The following is a 25,575-nucleotide window of genomic DNA, read 5'->3' as shown; positions in this document are numbered from 1 at the left end:
ACTTGAACCCTAAGTTTCCATGTTCTGTTCTAAGATAATAACAAAAGAAGGCAATGATATGACACTGGGATCTGATACTGATCAATTACTACTCTCACACTGAGCTGAACTGTGACAATGGGGCCAGTGTTAAGTATTTATGGAAGGCAGAAGGAAGAAAGTTAATCGTCTTGTTATGAGGGAGTTCATGTGTTAGCTCAAGTGGTCCCAGCTTATATCTGACAAGCAATTTCATTTAGTTTTCAAAGGCAGAAAAACATTTTTTTTGGTAAATCCAGGAGTTGAAATGATTCTAGTCTCTTCTACAAACACTTAGAGGATCAGTTCCTGATAGTACATACATTTTCTGGTTTTATATCAGGATAGAAAAATGAAAATCTATGCCAAATATTCATTTCCATAATTACATTGTGCTGAGAATGAAGGATCTCATTTTGGCTGTAGTTTGAGTTTGGTTTTGAGCCCTTAAATGTTTTACTGTCTCACCCTTAAGCTCTATTCAAGTTGTTAAGGTCTCCTTCGTCAAATCACAGTTGGTGTAAAACCCACATTGAGATCCAGAAGAGCCTCCCAAAGTGAGAGTCTGTCATCTCTGATAGAGAACAGCTTTGAAAATTATCTGGTAAAGATTTTCCATCAAAGTTTAGTTTTTCCATTGTGTCAGAGAAAGAGGGAAGACGTCCAGCAAAAGGTCTGTAGCCTCTGTATGTGGCGCGCTCGCTGAAACAGCTTGGCCAGTCGTCACCGTGTCTTACACATTTTTAAAGAGGACAGTCTTTACGATGAGTGACTCAGAATCTCCTGTAATGCACAAGCTTAACTTGATACCTGTTTTATTTCTGTCATTATGATCTTATGATCTCTGTAATCACAGCTCAGGATGCCCTCTGCAGTCCCTCACACTCATCTGCCCTCTCTGCTCGCTGTGAGTCATAAGATTAGTCGACTGCAGGCTGGGCTATTGATCACACATCTCAACTTTAAATATATAGCCACAGCGCACACACACACAGACGCACACGTACACCAAAACTGATTCATGGTGACAAGAAACATCAGTCATTACTATTGATCCCAGGGAACAGCCTGCACCACTCTCCCCTTCTCCCCCTCGTTCACACAGTCGTATACTCGGCAGATGTAACTCTCTTTTATTTACTAAACGTCCTTCTCCCTCTCTGTCTCTGATCTCTTTTCTCTCTTTCAGTTGCGGTACCAGAAGTGTTTGGTGGCTCGACCCCCCTCCCAGAAAGCCTGTGGTTCATCTCCGCCAGGTGACTCCGTGTCCCGTCGGGTCTCCACCAGCGTGAAACGAGGCGTCCTGTCGCTCATCGACACCCTCAAACAGAAGAGACCTGTCGCTGAGCTGCCACAGTAACCACGGTTGAACGTACTGACTCCCTGCCACAACCCCTTGTCACCATGGTAACCATAGTCATATCTCTGCCAAAAACCTGTCACTACCATAGACCCTGGTAGCCATGGAAACACAGCTTAGCCCCAGGGTTTCAGAAACCCTACAACTGTTCTTTGCTTTCTTTGGTTATAATTTGAGTTTCACTTGAGGGGTTGATGAGCTCCTGAAACTCAAATCTGCTTCCTTTAAAAACCAGTGGGTGAAGGAATGACATCAGAGAGGCACCTGAACGATGGTTGTGAAGGCCCGTGGTTCCCAAAGCAGGGGTCATGAAGCCTTCCAAGATCAAAAATGATTAGGGATTGCCTATTTCATCTGTTATTATAAAAATATGAACAAGGATAGGAGTTTAATTTTATATAAAACCATGCAACATAAAATGTGCGATCTGTTTATCACATTTCTTTGTTGCCACATGACCTCCAGAGTGTCTAAGCAAGGATAACCACGGTATCAGTGGTGGAAGATTAATTTAGGAGACAGCAACATGTGCACAACAGAAGTCTAATTTCCTACCATCAGTTAAATTAGGTATCCTTTTTTGGATCAGCCTATTAGTGCACTCACAGGTCTTTATCAGCCCTATTTTGGGGATCGCGGGCTGAGAAGTTTAGGAATCCCTGGTGAAGGTAACTGTGTACATAGCAGTAATGGGATGAAAACAAGAGAGCAAAAACTGAGGAAGCAGAAAGTTCTTGACCGCTGATCTCTCCATGCTCTAACTGTAGTTGTGTCTGTGCCTGTGCTGCCTGCATGACCTTACACACCCGGCCACACTACATCACTCACCTGGTTGAGCTGTTAGCCTGTAGAATTACCTGTACAGAAAGATGGACGATACTTTTCCTGCTTCTACCTTTGTGTAAAACTACAACACTCTCCATGTAAGGCGCTGAAATGTGGCCCTGGTGGAGCTGTGACGTCATTGTCCTGATCCGTGGGTCAGTCTGACGTAGCTCAGCAGCTCTACTCTGTTTCTCTGTGTTCACAGAGCATTATAAGAAAAACTTGTCTTAGATGTTAATTAAAGGCAGGCTTTTGTACTTGAACTCCAGACTCAATATTCTGGCTTCACTCTTAAGGAGCTGTTGTGTCGTCCAGCTTTCTATACAGTGTGTCCTTTGTAGCCGCTGCTTTGATTCCTCGTGTCACTCTTCCTCATCACCCTCAGTAGACTTTCATGCAAAATAAATGGAAGGTGGGAAAAATGAAGCCATCATTTCTGAAATGTAGTTTGTAGTACACAAAAGAAGGAAGCTGCTACAGACTCAGTAGATTTGACCGTCAGTCCACACACTCTCAGTCTAACCTGCATGAAGTTTTTTTAAAAAACACTAGAAAATATCAACAATCTGCTGCTGCTTCAGAGACTGACGGAATGAGAAATCAAAGCCACGCTGTCTTTTTTTCTTCTCCTTTGCTCTCTGTCGCTCTTTTAACTGTGCGAGACACAGCCGGAGGGTCTGAACGAGTGGTGACCTTTCACCTGAAAACATCGCTCCTTTTCTTTGCAGTGTTGTTCTTTCTTTCACCTTGGAGGATGACAGACTATAGCCATAATGGAGGAGGAGATGAAGCAGTGGACAGTTTACTCCTCTTTGCTATAAAGATTATGGGACTGCTGCTCTGCAGACAGGAGACATCAGCATGCTGCTGCTGCTGCTCTTTAATACACATGCTGGAGGAAATTTGACATTTTATTTCTTTGGATCCCACCTCACCAGAGACTTTATAAGAGGATTGGAAACAGGAAAGGCTGGAGGAATCATGCAAAGAAGAAGACTGGAGGAATGTGTTTTTGTTTCTGGGTGTGGTGGCGCTGTCTCTGTCCACAGCTGGGCTGAACTTAAAGGAGGTGAGCAGCAGAGAGACATTTTCACCTGCAGCCTCACTTGTTTTCCCAGAGGAGAGCCAGCAGAGAGACATGTTGACTCAGTCACAAGGGACTGTCCTGGGCTGTTACCCATCTCCAGGGTTCTGTTCACTTGAATGCGCCTTCACCTTGTTTTTGTATAACTGTTTTCATCAGTGCCACAAGATCATTTGCTTTTCTGTTCCTGTTTGTCTCATATAAATCTGAATTCAGCACTACTAGCTTGTAATACCACATATCTGAGAAGCTTTGATGTAATGAAGTCCTTTAAAGTTATGAATGCATTACAGCAGATTATTGCTGAATCTCTCCGGTGAGCTGTTTGCTACATCCCATCATCCCAGTGAAAGAACTGTGACCAGACGTTGCTGCCCTGTCAAGCTGTTAATTGGCTCCAAGTTTTCATTGAGCGACTGTAGGAAGCCCGGTTATCAGTGTGTAAAAAGTTAAGAGGATTTTATGCTCTTTAAGCTTTCCTTTAAAAACCAACAAAAAGGACAAAACTGTACCTTGTAGGTTTTTCCAAAATGTAGCATGTCAGGCTAACTGGCTACTTTTTTGGTAGAATTTCCTTTTCAGTATGAGTCAGTAATACGGTGATACCGTTTTAGACTCAAGTCTAAGTTTTCCAGAACGCTAGCGAGACAAGCTGTGCAAGATGCTGTCTGTAAGTAAAGAGTCAGAGATCAAGTCAGACCTGGAGCTAACATGAACTAGCCAGCTTAACTGAGAGTCTGCCTCATTTACTCCTGCATGAGATTAAGCAAAATTGTTTAAATAACTTTAAATTTCAAGCTGTAAATCTGCTGCTGTGTTTGTAAACTGTCCTCAAGCTGTGTGGGGAAGTTAAGTCTGACAGGTGCAGCAACAGCAACATGAACAGAAACATGAATATGTCTTCACGAGTTCCCGGACAAAGGTCTCAGTATCTGTTTTTGAACTCAACAGAGGTTTCAGGAATCAGGTGTGTCAGTGAGATTTTCATAAGGAACAGAAGCCACATCGTTTGTCATAAGGATGCTGAAATGTGAATGAGACGTTTGCGTGTACATATTATCCATATAGATGTAACATTTAGCATTAATCATCGTTATAAGCTACGTTTTTTTCTTTTTCCCATTTTGAATGTCTGTAGTTTTCTATGATTTTCTTGTAATGAGATGCCTTTTTTAAAAACCACACCAATGGCCAAAGTGTAAAATAGTGATATACATTGTTGTAGATATGAAAAATACAAGAGCAAATAATGAAAAGAGGAGTAGTGATCGTAAAATTTTCACAGTTTTCACTTAAGTTGATGCTGAAACTAACTGAGCAATTATCTATGCATTCTTTTGATCTCCAGAGATGAAAGTCGTGAAAGTCCTTGCATGCCCATGGATGGTTCAAAGATCGACTGTATGTACTGAACAGAAATATTTTTATTTTATTTATTCTATTTTATAAAGGTATATACTGATTTTATTAGTTGGGGCAAGTTAAGTCTCTAGACTTGGTGTCATTGTCTCAGCCTCTGGTTAACTCATGATGCTACAACACGCTCCGCTTCGCAGAAAAAGGAAATATATCTTCACCCTGTACAGTGCACGCAGAGCTGGGAGTCCACTGCTGGTTCTGGAGCGATGAGGAGAAGAAGACGGAGGAGGAGGAGGAGGAGGTTGATAATACAGCAGTGGGCTCCCTGCATATCTGTCAACCTCACACTCTTAAACAACAAACACACACACACATTTCCCACAGGTGGATGTGTTGGCTTCCGTTTGCTGCTCACTGATTTGTACACTTTATCAATGTAACCAGTTGTGAGAATAAACAGCATTATAATGTAGAGAACCTGACTTTTATGTGTGTGCCTGTGTGAGTGTCAGGACTGGATTAAGTTTTATGTATGTCAATGTCCCAATGAGAGTGGGACTATTCAGATGTATAAAAGATGTAGTTATAATTTACATGTAAAAAATAATTTAAAATGTAAAAAAAGCAGCTACTACTCTGTAATATCAGAAATTTAGAGTTTGTAATTATTATATTTTCTTTTTTTTTTTTTTTTTTTAAACAAATGTAAAATTACCAGCCCAGGAAATCCTAAATGTATTTGTATCTGGTTTATGGAGGACTGCAATAGTGAGTAAGGAGATGTTCAAAGCCTTTAAGATAAGATAGGAAAAGGATAATATTGATATGTTTGTAGCAGTCTGCTACACTGTAAAAAAAAATAAAGTTAATGTGAATTTAAACCAACTCACCCCAAAACTGGGAGAGAACATTGATGCCTTTAGTGTACGGACTTACCCAATACAACAAAAGCCACAATATCAAGTTTAGAAATGAAATATTTGAAATGTACTTCGAGATGATACATCATCAGTACAGGAACATTACTTTTAGGAAGGTGAATTATTTGATACTTGTCATGTTGTTATTGTTACACCATTTTACAGTTGAAAGGGACTGATTCTATAATTGGTTAAAAATAATACAACTGTCAAATAAAATACTATGACACCAACAGAAATGCAAACTACCCATTTATAAGGAATAAAAAACCATTCTCCCAAACAAGTCAAAAGAATGCATCTCTTTGATGAATGGATAATTTTGTTCCTTTTTTCCATTTATTAAGTTTTAATTATAACAAATTTGACCCTTTATTAAAAAGCTGAAATGAAAGATACCCAAAGCCTGATGACAAAAAGGAAAACACTCGGTTATCTGTTGTTTCTTTAGCTTGCAATCATATTACACTAATGTAACATATAAAGTCAATTTTAGGTAAAAATGAGAAAGCAATTCAATTATTTAAGACTGAAGGATGAACATCATTAAATAAAAACGTGAATTTCTGTGCTAACAGATATAGGAAATTATGAATATGACTGCCTATCAATTCATTTTAATACACTGAGGTTAAAGTGCATGTGTGTGAAACGTGTACAGGTGAGGACTGACAGCTCCTGGGTTGTAGGACCTGACATAAATATCAGTAAAGCATTGGAATTTTAATTCAAACATTTAATTCACTCAGATTTTCAAAGCTGACATTTAATGTCATGAAAATAAATAAATGATTGTGATGTCGTAATTGGTAAAACATGTTACCATGTCAAACCTGTGCAATTCAGAGTTAATACCTTTAGGTTAGTCTGAACTCTCCTCCACAGATCTTATCACTGCAGTGTTCATAATTGACTTCACCCATCGCTGAGCCTGATCCCCTCATGTCTATAAGCCGGGCAGAGAGATGCAGGAGGAGGAAGCAGATATCTGGGCCAGCTCAGAGTGGGAGGCCCGAGATGGATGCTGAGAGGGAGGACTAACACTCCTGCCGCTCAGAGAGCTTGAGGATGGGAAGGAGATGGGCGGTAAGACAAAATCTGAAAGCTTTGATGTCACCTGTGTCACCTTCTCTGTTTTGGGTTTTTCAGTCTTTGCTCTGGTCTTTACCAGGCAGTCTGGATCAGCTCCACCCTTCATGTGTTTCTCTGCTTTAACTATTTCTGTGCTTCCTCTCTGCACCTGCCTGGGGGCTGCAGGTGGCGCGGGGTGAGCAGGGTTGGCAGAGGTGGAGGTGCTGATTGAAGTCAGCTGTGGACTAACTGCTGGAGCATCAATGAGCTTGTGAGCCAGAGCTGTGATGGGAGACAGGTGTTTGGGGGGTTTTGCCGAGGATATTAGTGTCAGCGTGAGACGAGGTATTCTCCTCGGTTTCGTTTTTGTGAGACGCCTCTTTGTTTTCTTCTTTGTCGGTTTCTTCTTGTGACTTTGAGATTGATTCTTTGAGGCAGCTGTGGTCCTGCTGCTTTGCTTTCCTTGCTGTTTAGCCTTTTTCTTCTGCCCTTTTAGCCCTCTCTTCTTCTTCCCTCCCTCCACCTCCTTATCTTCCTCATCACATTCACCTCTCCGCTCGTCCTCATCTGAAGCTGTGTCTTGATCTTTTCCGCTCTCAGGCTCCCCTCCTGTCTGCCTCTCTTGGCTCTGGGGTGAAGTGGGTTTGCTGCCTGCTGAAGCTACACGATTCTTCTTGCTTTTCCCCTTTTTACTAGTTTTTGATTGTTCAGGAATTATTCCACCCAGGAGGCCCTTTGCTGCTGCCCTTGCCAGCACATCCTGGACTGTTTCTACTTTTGTGGGATCGGCCTGAGAAAGAAAAAAAAAGGGAAAAAGGGCGGACAGTTTAAGATTTGATGTGAAGATACAACACGTTAAAAACAACAGGCCTCTGGGGTAAAATCACATCAAGGAGATCTATGCAACATCAGGAAAAATGAGCCACCAGCTATAAAGAGGTCTGCAGAGGAAGAATAGAGGATGAGGAGAGGAGAAGGGTCTTCAGGGGGTTTGGTGCCTTTTACATCCTAACAGATCAAAGTGTGGGGAATATTTTTGAAAGATAGCGCTGGAGTCACAGCAACAAATTACCGACTCCCTCTGCCTTATGCTTCTGGTTATACTTTCTCTAACAGCATGCCATGTTTGAAATTTCTGAGTGTTATTTCTAGGATTTTCCTCATGGACCTTTTAGCGCTTTTTCGCTGGAAACATTCCTCTGAGGTTTTGATCCATATTGACATGATAGCATCACTCAGCTGCTGCAGATTTTCTGAACATCCATGATACAAATCTCCTATTCCACCACATCCTGAAGGAGCTCTGCTGGATTGAGATCTAGTGACTGTAGACGTAACTCATTGTTATGTTCATTAAACCAGTTTGAGATTATTTGAAGTGTGTGACATGGAGTGTTATCCTGCTGGAAGTAGCCATCAGAAGATGGGTACACTGTGGTCACAAAGGGATGGACATACTCCAGGATAAAAGTTCCCTCCATTATCTCTGAAGGGCGTTTTTTTTCAGTCAGCGTTGACAGAGAGATGAAACAGTTGAAGTAAAACAATTTACACCCACAACACTGAAAACTTATAAAACAGCAACAACAGAAGAAAAACATTTGGATGTATTTTGAGGCAATATTGAGCCGGCTAGTAGCTTCAGCAACAAAAGAGTTTTTCTTCCGACCTGAAGGAAGCAGTTGAAACTCTGCAATGAGAGGATGGTTTGCGTTAGCCGTGATGGCTTAATACAGGCTCTACATGTAGGACAGGGATGTTTGCTTGCAATCTTGTTGCATATTTTCACGACTCAGGTAGGCAACAGACTTCACCATGCTTAGCAGAGATAGAACAATATGGATTTTTCAGGGCGGATACCGATACCAATTATTTGTAGTCAAGGAGGCCAGTAACCGATATTTGAAGCTGATATTAATTTGTAGTCAAGTAAAAATATTGGTGTGAAAATTTTGCACAATACAAATTCCAACACTTCACTGCTTTCAAATACATTCAAGCATATGTTTATTAGGCTCAGCAGCATGTTTTATAAAGTTAGATGAAAACTAAAAAATAAAGTTTTCTACAGTAAGTAAAGTTTTCCAAAATTTCAATGTAACTGCAATAACTATAATAACTGCACTGCTGATCGGCTGTTACCCAAGTCATGGCTCTGCTTGTAACCAATCAGATTATACTGTGGGTAGGACAGTGCTGGGGACTGAGTAGTGACTGCAGACAAAGCGGCTGCATCAGAGCCGCAACAACACAGTTTTTAATTTGTTTCTTATTGGCCGTCGGATTTAAAAAAAAAAAGGCCGATGCCAATATGCCTCAAAATGCCAAATATCTGCCCCGATAATTGGTCTGTCCCTTATACTTAGTTTGTTTTAGGAGGCCCAGCGTCCCCCTCACCATCACACCTCCAGCAGCAGCCTGAACGTTGATTCAAGGCAGGATGGATCAGTGCTTTTATGTTGTTTACATTAAATTTTAAAATCAAGACTCATCAGACCAGGAAACATTTTTTAATCTCCTTTTGTCCAGTTTGGCACAGCTTGTGTGGATTCTAGCCTCAGTCTCCTGTTCTTAGCCGACAGGAGTGTCCCCAGGATGTGCTTTGCATTGGTTTTCTGCAGACCTTGGTTGGATCAAGTGTTTTTTTTTTGTTTTTTTTTTAGTTACTGTTGCCTTTCAATGATCTCCAACCAGCCTGGCCATTCTTCATTTTGTCCCAGAGAGCTGTCACTCACTGGATATTTTCTCTTTTTGGGACCATTCTCTGTTAAACCCTGACAGTGATGGTTGTGTGTGAAAATCCCAGTAGATCTGCAGTTTGTGAATTAGTCAGACCAGCCACCATCCCACTCCCAAAGCCCCTTTTAATCACTTTTCTTTTCCATTCTGATGCTGGGTTTGAACCCGGCAGCTCGTCTTCACCACGTCTACATGCCTCAATGCATAAAGTTGCGGCCATGTGATTGGCTGATTAGATATTTGCACTAATGAGCAAATATTTCAATAACAATAACAGTTTTCATTTTTGGACCCCTTGCATGCAAGCTAAGAAACCAACCAGTCATACAACAGATGAATGGAGTTAGGGTTTTCTCTAAGAGCTAGATTTATAGACCTTCTTTATGGCCTTCTTTATTCTTGGAGATGAGCACACACTCACATGTTGCTCCATGTGTACATGAAACATACGCTCCACAATAAAAGCAGTCTTCATCTGCACAGACATCTTCAGAAAGTGAAAACCTTTTTAAGTCTTCTGTAAGCCTTTTTTCTTTCTTCTCCTCCCTCTGTGTCTCAATGTATGTAATCTGTTCCTCAATTAAAGTGAAATGACGTTCAGTGCACAGCTGAAAAAGCTGCATATGCATCTTTTATTCCCTCTCAAAGTTTAATCTTCCTTTATACTGTTTTTCACTTTCTCAACTATGCGCTCTTAGTCATTTTAAGCTCCAACACTTTAATTATGCAGCCACAAAAGAGAGTTAGTGATAAAATGAAGTGGAATGAAAGAAGAATGAGCCATGCAGCGGAAAAAAAGGTTTTGTGAGCATATTAATATTCACTAAGCATTTTTTAGGGGGGCTAGTAGCTCCCATTTTCCATACATTGGAAAATCTCTGCACCTGGGAAATCTCTTTCATACCCCTTTCCTGCAATTGCTAGCTCCAGGTTAGCACCCGGGTTAGCATCAGTGTTTCTTTTCCCACCTACAAGCAAGCAGCAACTCTGGGCTAGAGCAAAGCATCAACTATGTCAGGGGGTGGGGGTGGGGCTACCACAATGATTGTGACGCAGTGGAAAACACCCTTTTTTAAGGCCTTGTACACATGTAGCCAATATTTTCAAAAAACTACAATTCCCCCTCAATCATTTTTGGAAATGCTTTTGTCCATATGCACCTCGAAAATCCACTGATAAGTATGGCTCAAAACATTCTAAACCCATATTTGGCAGAGTTTTTTGGGCATGAAACCTTTACCAGCCAATCAGAATGAGCTACTCAGCTGTGACATTTGGGAACCAAAAACTCTGTTTCCTGGCATGAAACCAAGAAACAGGAGTTTTCCAAAATCTTCACTTTGGCCAAAGTTTTCAGAAAACATTGTGACAGACTTTAGTGACAGAAGACTCCAGTTTTGTGTGGACGACAGGCCTGAATGTATGAATATATGCAGTTTCCCAGATACCCTGCTACATGTGGACATAGCCACATGTAGCTATTACTTTGTTGGTGTTTCTCTTTTAAATCTTGAAATGGAAGCAAGACTAAAGCAGCAGTGGTCAGAGGTGGAAACCCAGTGCTTGGGACATTATGTATTATTCATTCATTCATTTTCTGATAAGCTGTTCTGAACCGCCTATCCTGTTCAGGGTCGCGGTGGCTGGAGCCTATCCCAGCTGTCATTGGGTGAGAGGCAGGGTACACCCTGGACTGGTCACCAGTCAATCCCAGGGCTGACACAGAGACAGACAACCTTTCACGCACATACTCACACCTAGGGACAATTTAGAGTGCTCAATTTACCTGGTGAGCATGTATTTGGACTGTGGGAGGAAGCCGGGGGACCCAGAAAGAACTCACGCATGCACGGGGAGAACATGCGAACATGCAAACTCCACACAGAAAGGCCCACCAGCCAAGCTGAAGTGGCCAAGAGGTGACCTTCTTGCTGTAAGGCTGCAGCGCTACCTTTTGTGCCACCGTGCAGCTCCACATTATTAGTGTATCATATGTGTCATTGAAGCTTCGAGTAATGAAAGTTGTGAAGAAGCGTCAAAACTTCAACAAACCCCTCATCAGCCGTCACTAAAGATTAGTAGCCTGTAGCAGTATGTTTTTCGGGGGGCTCTGGATCATTATGTAATCATCACTTGCATGTGTACGATAAGCTCCTCCATTGTTGCTTTGTGGGCTTTCGTAGAGCCATGTGATCGTGGGTAAACAGCTCCGTATGCAGCGACATACTGAGGTTTTATGGTGATGCAATGAATTGGCTCTAACTTGGCTCCTCGCCGATGGACAACCAAACTGGAAGAATCTGATTAAAAAAAGCTGAGCATTAGCACTGGCACCGAGCAAGCACCTGGTTCTTTTGATGGAAAGGAGGCATCAATGACCAGAATCAAGAGGTGGAGTGGCTAATAGCAACTTTTTCAACAACAGTTGCTGATAAGAAATGAATTAGACTTGCAGTATGACACATACTGTCTTTTTTCTTGGTCCAGAGCTCCTGTTAATGCTTCTGTTAATGCTTGGACAAAAGAAAATGCTGTCAGTGGACACAGGCCCTGACTTTCTGTATTAGCATGACAGAGCTGTTAGCATGTGTGTTTGTCATATTTACTTGAGTCATTCATTAAGATCAAATCTTAAAGCAGCATAAAGTTAAGGTGGTCTCACCCGTTTTATAACAAACTCTGCTTTCACCAGAATAAAGAATAACGGCAGTCTTTCAGATCTGCTCTCCGCTTGACAGACAACAGATTTTTTAGACAGCTCTTGCATCATGAAGAAGTTTTTTGGAGTCTCTCTGTTTTCTAAGACTTTCCCCATTGCCTCATCCCTTCCCTCCGTCTCCCTCTGCTTTCTCTCTGTCACTTTATCATGCCGTGTGTCTGTTCAACTCGTCTTTAATCGTCCTCCAGCTCCATTTGACGAGTGCAGTGTCATCTGTGTCAGCCGCGATGGACCACCTCGAATATCTACAGCCACAGTCCTGACGTGACTGAAACCACTGCAATGGTGGATCCTGATCTAATCAGATTGGATGATCGTTACATTTTAATTAATGCGAATGCTCTTGAGAGTTTGTGTGTGTGTATTGATATAACACATTCAGGCACAGTACCCTCTCTGCACCATTTTTAAGCTGCAGGGAATCAAGGAGCAGCTTCTCATTTCCTTATGATGTATTTTTCTTCTTTTTATGAGTGGAGTAGGGAGAAGGAGGAGGGGGCAGAAGACAGAGCAAAGAGGTGATGCAACAAGACTGAAGGGAAGAAGGAGAGATAGAGAGAATTATCCATTCGTCTTGGCTGTAAAACACTGAAATATTTTACAAGTCGAGGCGTATTTCATCCTAAACATGCCTTTTTTATAGAGTTTTGGAATAGTGCAGCAGTGTTCCAGAGTGATAGTCTTAGTAAGTGTGTATGTGTGTGTGTGTGTGTGTGTGTGTTTGTGTGTGTAAGTATGTGTGCGTGGTGCAGACAAGCAGCGCCAACTGACCTCCCTGCAGACAGACAGTTAAAAAGTGCAGCCTCAGCACAACCAGAAGGTCTCGCCGCAGAGCAATCACACACACACTCAAACACAAACTCACACACACAGACACACACACAGACACACACACTTTATAATCTCTGTTTCTCCTCAATCTCCAAACACAACACCGCCCTCTAAATGACCTTTCCTTTCACTCTCCTCACATGTTTTCACTCCTCTCCTCCTCACCTGCCTGGACAGCCGAGCGATGAAGCAGCCATTCGTGAATTGAGATGACTCCAGATGGAAGAACTTGGAGTCTGTTGTGTCTCCTGACGTGGACTCTTCGGGGAAAACTGGACCATTCACCCTTAGTAAGAGAAGACACAGCAGCAGGTGGAAGAATTGTGAAAAGGTACACAAATTCATCACTGTCACATTAATTCAGAGAAGTCAACGTAAACGAATGAAGTATAGCGCACAAGAATCGTCTGTCTCTGGAAAGACACCATAAATAACTTTGACAACCAATTACGGGGAACATTATTATTTGAGTCTGCTCTTTTTGGCACCAGTAATATTTTCTATTGAAGTTTTTATCTCGCAAGTGGAAGAACTTATGAGAATGATGCATGGTTGCTCAAAAATCTAAAGAATAAGTCATTTTTATTCAGTAAAGCTAACATTTGTCATTTATTTAAAACAGTATTTGGAAATGCAGCAGAACAATATCACTAATAAAAAAATAACAATGTAAGTCTGGATTCTTTTGCCTGTTCAGTTGATCTCATAAAACATGTCAATCATCTCTGTGATGTCACCAATCTGTTTCTGATACAGAGTTTTGAAGCCTATAACTGTTGGGTATTTGAAATGCTGTACTCAACCTAGCTTCTTTTCAGGAAGTGTGAGATAAAGAGGTGGTTGATAGAAAAAATCTCTATCACAATTAGAGAAGGATTCACAAAGCCATTTCAGTTGGTAAAAGCTTCAACTTAATTCTTCCAAGAATGGAGCATGAACATGCACCACAGAGCATAGACAGGTTTTCCTTTGAGGGGAGCCACAGGAGTGGTCCCCTGAAGGGACCCACAGAAGTGCTCTCTGATGTAAAGTTGTACAGCCTTATCTTCTTCACTGTCATTAAACCTTTCTTTCCTCTTCATTGGTTCTCCGGACTGTGGCAGGACTTGACCTATACACTTCTATCCTCTGCTTCTTTCTGAATAATAAAACTCTTGGTTCCATCCTGAGACATATATCACTCAGTTTCTTTCAAGGATGCAAGTGTGTCTACCTTCCTTCAGCTGCTCCCTACGAATGCAACTTTCTGACAAACAAATCCTATTTCCAGCAGTGGGCTTAGAGACCCCTCCCTAGCAGTTAAATAAAAGTGAGGCTATTTTAAGAAAACTTGTAGATTCATTACAGGGCCTTATTATTGGTGTTACCAAAAGTAATATGACAAGTAAAAATATACAGAAAAGTCACCACCAAAACAAAAAGGTCACACACTCTAATATTTCGTTGGACTGCCTTCAGTTTTGCTTATGACACGCATTCGCTGTGGCATTGTTCCAATAAGCTTCTGCAATGTCACAAGGTTTATTTCCATCTGGTGTTGGATTAATTTTTCAGCAAGATCTTCATTGATGATGGTAGTAAGTCTGACCGCTGTGCAAAGCCTTCTCCAGCACATCCCAAAGATTCTCAATGGGGTTAAAGTCTGGACTTTGTGGTGGCCAGTCCATGTGTGAAAATGATTTATCATGCTCCCTGAACCACTCTTTCACAATTTGAGCCCGATGAATCCTGTCGTTTTGGAATATGGCCATGCCATCGGGGAAGAAAAACTCCACTGATGGAATAACCTGGTCACCCAGTTTATTCAGGTAGTCAGCTGACCTCATTCTTTGAGCACAGACTGTTGCTGAACCTAGACCTGACCAACTGCAGCAACCCCAGATCATAGCACTGACCCCACAGGCTCAAACAGTAGGTGCTAGTCATGATTGGTGATCACTTCATCTGCCTCTCTTCTTACCCTGATGGCCCATCACTCTGGAATAGTGATGGGAATCGAAAACAGGTTCCTGTTGAGAATCGATAAGAAATGTTTCAATCCATGGATATCATTAGCCTTTGTGCTTAACGATCCCCTTATCAATTCTTTACATTGTGCCTGAGCCGCCTGGCCTTTTGTCGACTAGTCTGCTGCAGCTATCTTAGCTTAGCAGTAAGATAATGTTTCCCAAGAAAACTCTGATTCAGGATTTTCAGCTTGAAGTTTAACTGAAAAACTGAAAAACTGACTTCATAAAGAAATGTACATTATTCTCTCTCAGGGGATTCATATTCAGTACATTTGAAATGGTATAAATCACCTTATTTACCAAAATAACAAAATAATGCAAGCTTGATGCTAATGCATATGGGAAACTGCATTGATATGCTACTGGTTAGCATACATCAGTATAATAGCTTCAAAATAGAATTTCAACTTTCATCTCAGAAACATATCACATCAACTCTTTTTAAAAATACTGAGAATTTCAAATGTCAAAAGCTAACAGGCAATTGAAAGGCTCATGGCTGACTCCATAACTATGGAAAGCTTCCAAACAACTTAAACCATTGCTATAACTACTTTGAGACACTAGATGGCCTACTTGAATTATTAATATATTACAACACAGTACATCAACGTCACATTGTGTGCAATTTTTACCTGTTTCTGTATGATTATGCCCACAAATATCCAGCCTCAGGGACCAATTACATTTTATTCACTTACAGTATAAACTCAATTTAATGTTGTTGACACAGGAAACCTGTAAAGGTACTTTTTGTGCCAAGAAAATTCACAACAGTAATTGATAAGGGAATTGATAAAGAATCAGATCGATAAGCAGAATCAATAAGGGCATCGGTGCTGACAAAATCTTATCAATTCCCATCCCTACTCTGGAACAGGGTCAGTCTGGACTCATCAGACCACATGACCTTCTTTCACTGCTCCAGAGTCCAATTTATGCTCCCTGGCAAATTGAAGCCTTTTTTTAACCAGTTAGCCTCACTGATTGTAGTCTGACAGAGGTCAGACTCCACCATCATCTACGCAAGATCTTGGTGAAAAATTAATGCAACACTGGATGAAAATAAATCTTGTGACATGGCAGAAGCTTATCCAAACAATGCCACAGCAAATTTGTGCCGTAATCAAAGCTAAAGGTGGTCCAACGAAATATAACAGTGTGTGACCTTTTTTTTGGCTAGGCATTGCAAAAACACACCAAACAGCCAATAATAGTTAAGGAGTTGTCCCTCCTTCCTGCCTCTCTGTTCTCATCCACGTTGTAAAAGCAAACCTACTGTTAATGTTCATGATTTGGGGAGTTGGCTCACCAGCTTTTATCTCTGCACACATTGTTCACTCTAAGCCTGAGGACATGTATGTTTATGGGTCCTTCACAGCCAGCTGTTCCTGCTGGTCACTGTTAATTGAACATCTGCTGTGACTGCCCACAACCATAGAGAAGCAAAAAAAAAGTTAATTTACTATTCTCTGTGGACTAAACTGTGACTAAATTCTATTTAAACATGAATTCAATGACCTTCATTCTCATTAAAACTGATACAATAGCTCAGTAGAGTGTTCAGTCACACTCAGCATCCTCAGCAGGGTGACCATTTGTCTACAGCTTTATTTTCTTTTGCATCCCCCTGACCATCCTAGGGATCCAGACTTCTGTATTTTGTTTGATGAGCTTAAAATTTAAAAAGATTCAGAGAAAATATGAGATTTTAAAAGTTTTCCTTACACTTGGGTGGCCAAACTTGGGAACCTGCTTTCACAGGAGTGGCATAAAGTTTATGCACACAGTACAGATAATTTACATTTAAACACCCATCCTGTCTGATCATTCACTCTGTCTCTATCAGTTAAGTCTCTGCGGCTCGCAGATGAAGCTACGTGCTCACTGTAAATGATTCTGCAGTCAGAGACATATTCAGATGTTGAATAAGCAGCTGCTGAGCTGAGCTGAGCTGAGCCATTTGTTTATGAGACTGTAAACCGAGCTCACATACTCTCTGCTAATCTTTAAGTGTCAATTTAGCCCCATTATCCTTCTGTGGGAAGACTTATTCAGGTGACTTATGTTAAGATCTTCATCTAAATGTTTGAGCAAAGCACTATAGATGATGTGGTCAAGTATTATGGGACTTAATACTACAGAGATGTTTGTGAAACCATCAAAAGTACACACTGAACAGCTCACAGGGTGAGAAAGTGTGACAAACAGCTCAATAGTCGACCCAAAACATGTTTCTTGACAAAGAGATGATATGGAGAATGAAAACCTGCTCATTCTTTGTGTTTGCGTTTTTCTGTCATCTATTTTGTGCTTACCTGAAAGGCAGCAGTTTGGAGGGAGCGTGTGTTTTCTCTAACACTCTCTTCACCAGCTGTTCGTTTTCCTCTGGATACACTGAGCGTGTGCAGTAGACCACTGTCTGAACCTTTGGGACTGACAGACAAAACAGAAGAGAATCACCCCATTTCAATAATTTCATAGTTTCAAGTGCATGAGTATTTTTCAGAAATCTACATCTCTGAATCTTGTATCTCTTCCCTCCAAACAGTTTGATGTGTTGTATTTGATTCCTTCATGAGTTTCTGCTCCTTTCTTTGTCCAGGATGTTTAAATGTACTTACAGGAGACGGCGTGTGCCAGCAGTCGTGCCTGCTGTGTGGCTATTGTGTGTTTTTTGCTCTGTGATACAGAACCACGAGACAAGTCTGACAGCAGATCCCAGTCTGTCAACAGAATGAAACAGCAATTATTTGAGGTAATGAAAAGACAATAGCTCTCTATTTTACCATGAATAAAGCTTTGGTATCTTGTTTTCTAGAAGTGTATTTTTGAAAGTTTTTTTTTTTCCCAAAGTAGGGATGCACTGATACAGATCCTGGTATCGGGTATTGGTGGAAAGGGGCTGATCCATTGTGCCAGACCAGGTAACCAGCTCTATGCCTTTCTTTTAACTGGCGCTCTTTGCTACATGTTTTAAAACTCTACCTCTGATCATAGACTGTAAAAAACATGGACATAGTCTCGCTGACGTCACCCGTCTGTTTCTGAAACGGAAAATGAAGCACATCGCCCATAGCAGCCATATTGGTAGTGGCAAGGGCTTCGTCCACAGCCATAGGGCACCTGTCGGTCATGTGACCCTGAGCTGTGCCTCTTATTGGGGGAGCTCACGATCTTAATATCCTCTGAACGGCCGAGTTAGAAAAAAATTCAACCCCCGTACAGTGGGCGCCAGTAGTAAAATTAGCGAATCGGACAGGAGACGTTTTTTGAACCAGGCTGTAAACAGGTTAATTTCTGCTTTGAAAACGGCCTTTTTTGGCTTGGTGTGTATGTGACCTCCGGTACTTCCAGAGCCAGCCTCAAGCTGACACTCAGGAAACAGCAGATTTTAGCACATCCGCATTGTCTCATATTCTCAGACTGGAAGTTGCCACTTGGTTTTAGGTCGTGTGAAACACCATTTCCGTGTCAACGCAAGGCTGAAACGCAACAAAACTTTTGCGTTTCAACCTAAAACCATTGTCGTGTGAACGGCCCCTGGGATTTTTCTAGAATGTTGCCAACAACTTTGCCATGTAAACAGTAAGCCAGCGTTTTCAGTGGAAACGGTCACATCACACTCCACTTCACGCTTCATCAGACTCTATTGCATCAGAACTCACCAGATGACCAACTCAACTCTACTTCAGTGGAGAGCTCCCAAAAGCGGCATCTGTACAAGACAGGTATAGCACCACCTATAGGCCTGGCATGCTCACCACAGTGTTTTCAGTCCGTCTGCGTTTCCAAGTAAACAGTTTTTTTTCACTGTGTTTTAGCTTTTTAAGATGAAAAATTGTCATGTCAACGGGACTTCAGTGTTTGCCTTTTATCCAAAACATTACCAGTCTAATCCCACAGTAGGGCATGAAGATTATGATTTAACCCTGGTATCGGATTGGTAACGGTAGGCCTATCAGTCAACACCCAAAGCCCAGATATTGTTAACCATAAAAGTTGGATCAGTGCTTTCTCATTCTTCCAGCCACCTCGGCTCTCTTTTCATGACCTTTGTCTTTGTCTTTGTTTCTGAAAGTGAAAACCAATACGTGATTACCCCCTTTCATGTTCTTTACCTTCTCCCCTGTTGTGACATACCTCCACGTTCACTGTGCATGGTGGGCACGGGGTCACTGAGAGCAGAGGACGAGCACCGAGGCAGCACTATGATGACCTTTAACCGCTGGATGCTGGCGTCCCACTCATCCAGACTACAGAACACCTCTGACAGGACTTTGACATCTGTATGGATTTACCGCAGAGGAGTTTTGTAAGCGTCAGGTAGGTGTACGTTAACACTGATGTCTGAATGATGAATTCATCCTCACTTTTTATGTCCATTTGGGTGAGCAGCTCCTGTATCTCCTCTATGTGTGAAGGAGCGTGATCAGCACCACAGATCAGCACCCGTCCAGAGCGGGCAGCGGCCACGACTGCTATATGAGCCACAGTCACAGCAGAGAAGGACCCCACCACCAGAACATCCCCGTTTTCAAACAGCAGGGGGCGTAATGCGCTTACTGCCACACACACACTCCTGTCCTGCAGAGACACACATGCAGGTGAAACCAGAGAGCTGTTGGGCCAAATTCAAGGTGAATCAAGACATTTGAAAAGTTTTCTCACTAAGATTCACTGATTGGTGAACTAGACTTTAGGCTTGTTTACGTGAAACCATCTGATATATATGTTTTAGACAGTCTGTGGTCCAAGCACTTCAACCACTACGAGATCCTACTACTTTCTTATTTTTGTGATCTGTTATCTGTGCAAGCCTTCTCCTCAGAGAGGAAAGCGTGCTTTTCATTGGTGATTTTTATCTGTAGCTCAATTACACACTTCAGTGGACTCACAAAGTGATACCTGCCTGTGTGTTTAGTGCATGTGTAACAGTACAGTGCAGCAGCAGAGCATGAAGCTGTCGAGAGAAAGCCAGTGTGTCCGGGCAGAGAGGGTCTCTGCAGAACGCCGACTCCTCCAGCTCAGACAAGTTCTCCACTTCACGCAGTCCAGCTCTTTTCAAGGCTTCACACACCTCCTCGACACTACAAAGACGACAGGAGATGAGATTACTCAGTGGATAGAAAAGCGTATTAAAAGCAGAGCCCTATATAAGGCTGTGCTCTGGCCCACACACAGTGAACTGCATTACAAATGAAAATTGGGACTCAAATGCTTCAGTGGCCAAAACAAAGATTGGCTGCTGAGCAGAGCAGGGAACAGAGCTGCAGTGTTTAGCTTTACATCACCAACCACAGAAGCACTTCTTACCCCCAAGCTGTGAAAATGCTGAAGCTTCCTGTCTCAGATATGCTCCAGTACACTTCACTCACCATTAATCCCAAACTGTATCTCCCAACTCAAATAGAACCATTCAATTTACTCGTACACCCTCTTTGTTAAAGTTTAACACTTTTTCATTCTGACATCATGTGCTCACTGGTGTTTGACACACACCAGCTGATTTACACCCAATAGACCAGAGCCACTGAATCCAGAAACACATTTTCTGTTCCCCAACAAGCCTTTGGATTCGACTTTCTTTTTGAATGTGTGATCATTTGTGAACGTACCTGGTTTTTACAGTGTTGACCCATGCATAAATTGGCAAACATTTGGCTCTGTGCTGTTTGGTCCTCACAGGATCAGACAAAAAACAAGAGACACTCCGTAGACTCTGTTTGACTCTGCAGCGAGCCAGGGATGCAGCCAGCTTTGTCTTACACCTGTAAGAAAACAAACCCATCATAGTAACTCTTACCTGATCAAAAACATGTGCAAAGAAAATATTTCCAAAACCTGATGGTAAGATTCACTCGTTAACCCAAACCAACCTCATCAGGCTGCTCTCCATGTCCCTGACGTCATGCAGAGGCTCCTCCCCTTCTTTGGCCAATCGTTCATGCAACAAAAACCTCCGCTCCTGGAAGTCACACAGCATCACCATCGCCAACGGCAACACGTCCCGAGACTATTAGGAACAACCAGTTTCATTGATATTTACCTTTTTGCATTAGTTATTTTTGTCATAATTCTTTTGTTCATTGTAGGGTCTTTCTTTTTTAAACAAAACAAAACTGCAGCATACAACCTCAATCCTCTACTCATTTTTTTTTTTTTTTGCAAAATTAAGATAAGATATGTAAATTTAACCATTTCCACCAAAAATGCTAATTTTTGGTCCACTTTTCTAGGCTAACTTACTCCCAGGCATAAGCTTCTGAAGAGTGTGACATGTGAAAAGTGTTGACAGGTGGAGTGTTTTGCCAAAAGATAATGTATGATTAGGGATGGTTATGCAAAATAGAATCCTGACAGGGTGAGACAAGACCTGATGTGGATGGTGAATAGAAAAGCATCAATAAATGATGTCGCTATATGGCCTTTCCCCTTATCACCATCTGTGTTGAATTCTTGATTCTAGCTGGTCAACAACCCATTGCAATGGTTGTTAACTCTGACTGGTTTGAGCAACATATATTGAGTTAATAACATGATAAGAGCAGAAACAACCAGATCAAACGTCTCATGTCAAATCAATCTCTGAAAAATGTCTTGGCTCATTTTGTTAATGGCGTTAGCAATAAACACAATGTGGCAAAAATGTCAGTCTCTGTGAGCAGGCTTAATTAGCAGGCAAATCTATCTGGAAATTTCTGTATTGGATCATTTCAGGACAATACAAACAGTGACACCATTTACTACTGAACAAAAGAGATCAGTTTCAAATTAAATGGATGGCAACAGGCAGATAGAAATTCATTGCTAACAAACGCTAGCAGCTTTTGAAACCATTTTAAATCATAACAACTATCTTGTAATCAAATTATCTTTCATGTTTGTGTATCAAGTTGTTGGCTAAGTAAGTGGGATACTGTATGATTAGTGGGTTGCTGCCAAGTGGCATCCAGTCTAAGAATGTGAGACAATACGGAAGTGCTAAAATCAGCTGTTTCTCAAGTGTCCACTTGAAGCTGGCTCCAGAAGTACCAGAAGTCACATACACACCAAGCCATAAAAAGCAGTTTTCAAAGCAGAAATTAACCTATTTACAGCCTGGTTCAAAAAACGTCTCCTGTCTGAATCGCTAAGTTTACTATCGGCACCCACTGTACGGGGGGTGGATTTTTTTCTAACTCGGCAGTTCAGAGGATATTAAGATCCCGAGCTCGCCCAATCAGAGGCACAGCTCAGGTCATGTGACTGACAGGCGTCCTATAGCTGTACGCGAAGCCCTTGCCACTTCGAATATGGCTGCAATTCCTGATTTGCTGATTTTCTGTTTCAGAAACAGACAGATGACATTGGGGAGATTACCTCCACGTTTTACACAGTCTATGGTTGCTACGCTTCTCTTCTCACCTTGTCAGGATTATATTCTGCATAACCACCTGCTATTGATGCACCAGCCCTCACGTGAAAGATTACCACACTCTTTCTAACTTTGTCTTTGGTCCCCACCAATTCCTGATGGAAGTACTCACATTATCCCCTCCCTTCACTCTCTTTCAACAGTGGGGGTGTATGTGCGCATAAGTGTGGGAGGTAGATAGTGTGTGTTTGTGTGTTGCAGTAAAGAGGTGTGCTGAATTTCAAAAAGCCATGTGGCAGCTTTTTATAGTCCTACTGTCAGACATCCTCTATTTCTCCCATCCCTCAATAAAGCCATCCTTTGAACACACACACATTCACATACACAGGTGTGTGTCTTTGTCCATGTATGTGTCATTGCACAGTGTTTTATGGCCCCATTTACAGTCTCCCAGTGTGAGAGAGTGCGTCTGTCTCTCTGCCGTATGCATCATTTGCCACCTATAACCAGCCAGACTACGCACAGATCTGAATACAAATAGCCTTTAACTGCCTCCCCGCCTCACTCTCCTCCATTTCTCCATACTCTGATGGAGCACATATGGACAGAGGAAGCACGGATACTTTATTTGAAGACAGACAACTTCCCGACAGTTTAACAGTCAGTGAGCAACTGCTGAAGTGTTTTTAATCAGATTTTTGGTTTGTGACTGCTTATATCAAATTTGTTAGGACTCACAATATGCTGGGACGTGAGGAAGCAGCTGTCAGTGATAATGTCCTCCAGTAAATCTTGGTCTGCAAGAAGAACAATGTTGTTAATGGACACAAAACAAATCACAACTACAGCTGGATTTTATAAATGAGATCCTAAATCTGAGGTTCAGTTCACCAGAATCAGAGAAATTCAGACTTTTATCTTATTGAATTAAGAGCTATCTCTCTCTCTTGGGTTGACTCCTCCTTCTAGTGGAGCATTTTTGTTTGTGGTTTTGGCAGCCGTGAGAGAATGCTTTTCAAATAATCTGGGATTTAGGATGTAAGTTGTTTTTTAGAAATTTGTGTGGAAAACTATTCCCAACAAAGTCAGACATTTTTCCTGTGCACAGATACTTTGGCTGAATTTAACAACTGCAACACTTCACTTCCAGTGCTGTTCTGAATGCTAGCATGGCTGGGATTACTCACCCTGGGGCACCAATCAAAGCACAAACAGAACTTTTCCGTGTGAGTTGCCTCTAAATTTTACCAGGGCTGCTTGAAATATTAAGTATATTGAAAATATTTTGGAGAGAGTAATCTCCAAACCTTCAAAATAAAGTCAAACCAAAACAATCTGCATGGCTGGACAGCAGCCACCCCTGACATGTTCGATTTAGTGTGTGTGTGTGTGTGTGTGTGTGTGTGTGTGTGTGTGTGTGTGTGTGTGTGTGTGTGTGTGTGTGTGTGTGTGTGTGTGTGTGTGTGCTTCCCGCATAGGAGCATTCATTGTGTGTATGGAGAAATGTGTGTGTGTGTGTGTCCATGGCATGCCTCCTCTTATCACCTCCCTTACAGACATCTGCTGCCCTTCCAGCTCAAGTAATTTGCAGTCTCATGAGGAAATAAAATGTAGAACTATATATGTACTACTTAATCTACAGTTTTCAGTGGAGGCTGCTATTCAAAATTGAATATTGGAGTTGACACATGCAGCAGCTCCACTTCTGTTCATTATAGAGATAAGGCCTCCTTATAGGAGGTGTGTGAGGTCTGCAGAGGTAGCAAAAGTATGGTAGATCAAATTAATTCTCCCTGACTGTATTCTCAGCTATCAGTCGGCCCTTTCAAGGCAAGGTGTGAGCTTCTACTTCTTAAAAACTAAATTTGGTAAAAGGATGCCACGACTACCAAGCAATTGTAAACAATCAGCATTTCTTCGGGGTTCATACATTTGAGCGTGTTGAAGGCGAGCTGGAAGGCCTGTCTCTGGGTGGTTTTATCCTTGCTCTCTGGCAGTGGTGTGTTCGTCTTCTTCTCATAATGCAGGACTTGCTGGGCGACAGTTTTCTCAGCTCGCAGGTGCTGGAAAATGGCTGCTGCCTGCACAAAGACCTGGTCTGATGGGGCAACGACTTCAGAAGGATAGTGAGAGAAAGAACAAGAAACTGAATATTAGATGGAACGAGAAAATGTTTAAAAAGAATGGATGAAGACAGGAACAAAGATGTAAGATGAAGCATAAGGATTAATCTCAGAAATGATCCTGTTCTGATTCTAGAGGATAGCCAATCAATTTCCAACACCACTGGAAAAGGAAAAAACAGCTATTGTTTACATTTGCTTACTTCGACTACACTATTGTTAGGAAATGTCAAAAGACTGTTTATCTGAAACAAAAGATCTCAGGGCCAACCAGTTTTGGTATTGGGCTGGTTCATTGACTAACTGTTCATTTTGATAGTATAAGAGGTCGATACTGATACTGATATTGTATCAGAGCAGTAAAAAGTTATTCAGCGTTGCAACATGAGGCCACACAGGTAAAGGATCAGGTGTTCGTAAGCCCTGCTCTAAATAAAAGCCTCTAAGGTTCTGCCGAACCTCTAAGTATCATTGTTCATCTTTGATCATTTACTTTACAAGACAAAAATGTTCATTCTTTGTAATGTAATTACAAGTAGTTGTAATTGGATAAAAGTTTTCTGTTGCAATGTCCAAGCATTAAACAAGGGTGCGTGGACATAGTTGACTTTGTTTGAGTGCATAACATCTGCATCTGTTTATAAATAATTGTTTGGTAAAGGGGTGGGAATTAATAAGTTTATACTTCATCCCACTCCTTTTCGAATATGTGATTAGAAAATGTCTGTTTGTTTGTATTTGTTTCTGTCTTTGACAGAAATTTCACTTTGACCTCATGTTCGAAATAAATTGAATAAAAAAAAAAAAAATGTGATTAAATATCCTCAAAGGTTAAAGGGTAATAACTGGAACACACCTTGTGAAGATAGCGATGAATGAAGGCTTGAGAAGGGAAGTAGAAATTGGAGGGGCTCCCTGTTGGTCTGCTGGTTGTCCTCTTGATTTGAAGTAAAGATCTCTTCTGTTACTGTGTTTGTATTTACATCCTCACTGGAGGCTGCTGAAATAAAGGGTTAAACAGAGATAACTCATGTTACAAACAAACAAAAAAAAAACATCCTGACATCATGAACAGCTTACCTTTGTCTGCCATGCTCAAAGAGACGAAACCAAACAGATGGTACAGCACTGTTGTTAGCAAGTTTCCTCCATGAGTCAAA

The 25,575-nt window shown here is 41.6% G+C and overlaps 2 protein-coding genes across 7 annotated transcripts in view; one reads left to right on the top strand and one right to left on the bottom strand.

The window, feature by feature from the left end:
• apbb2b (amyloid beta (A4) precursor protein-binding, family B, member 2b) overlaps window positions 1-4,159 on the top strand; it is a 48,353-nt gene extending 44,194 nt beyond the window's left edge. For 5 of the 6 annotated variants that reach the window (XM_074685037.1, XM_074685028.1, XM_074684992.1 and 2 more), the window contains one exon: window positions 1,208-4,159. In XM_074685037.1, the coding sequence (XP_074541138.1) occupies window positions 1,208-1,378 (171 nt within the window). In that variant the 3' untranslated portion in view covers window positions 1,379-4,159. The remainder of the gene's footprint in view (window positions 1-1,207) is intronic. The other variant, XM_074685019.1, reaches the window with a different exon arrangement.
• Window positions 4,160-6,512: 2,353 nt separating this feature from the next.
• LOC141800317 (putative methyltransferase NSUN7) lies at window positions 6,513-25,508 on the bottom strand. The gene is made up of 13 exons (XM_074682758.1): window positions 25,496-25,508; window positions 25,272-25,412; window positions 24,223-24,405; window positions 23,031-23,089; window positions 20,815-20,951; window positions 20,554-20,706; window positions 19,848-20,025; window positions 19,309-19,522; window positions 19,079-19,222; window positions 17,560-17,661; window positions 17,254-17,371; window positions 13,092-13,212; window positions 6,513-7,427 (listed from the first exon to the last, which is right to left on the bottom strand). The coding sequence occupies exons 1-13, from the start codon at window positions 25,506-25,508 to the stop codon at window positions 6,513-6,515; spliced, it is 2,478 nt and encodes an 825-aa protein (XP_074538859.1).
• Window positions 25,509-25,575: the final 67 nt, after the last annotated feature.

The sequence above is a fragment of the Halichoeres trimaculatus genome, unplaced genomic scaffold, assembly GCF_033239565.1.
Source record: "Halichoeres trimaculatus isolate MK-OKI-2021-1 unplaced genomic scaffold, fHalTri1.1 fHalTri1_scaffold_2, whole genome shotgun sequence".
NCBI lineage: Eukaryota > Metazoa > Chordata > Actinopteri > Labriformes > Labridae > Halichoeres > Halichoeres trimaculatus.
This window is presented reverse-complemented; position numbering and strand designations above follow the sequence as displayed.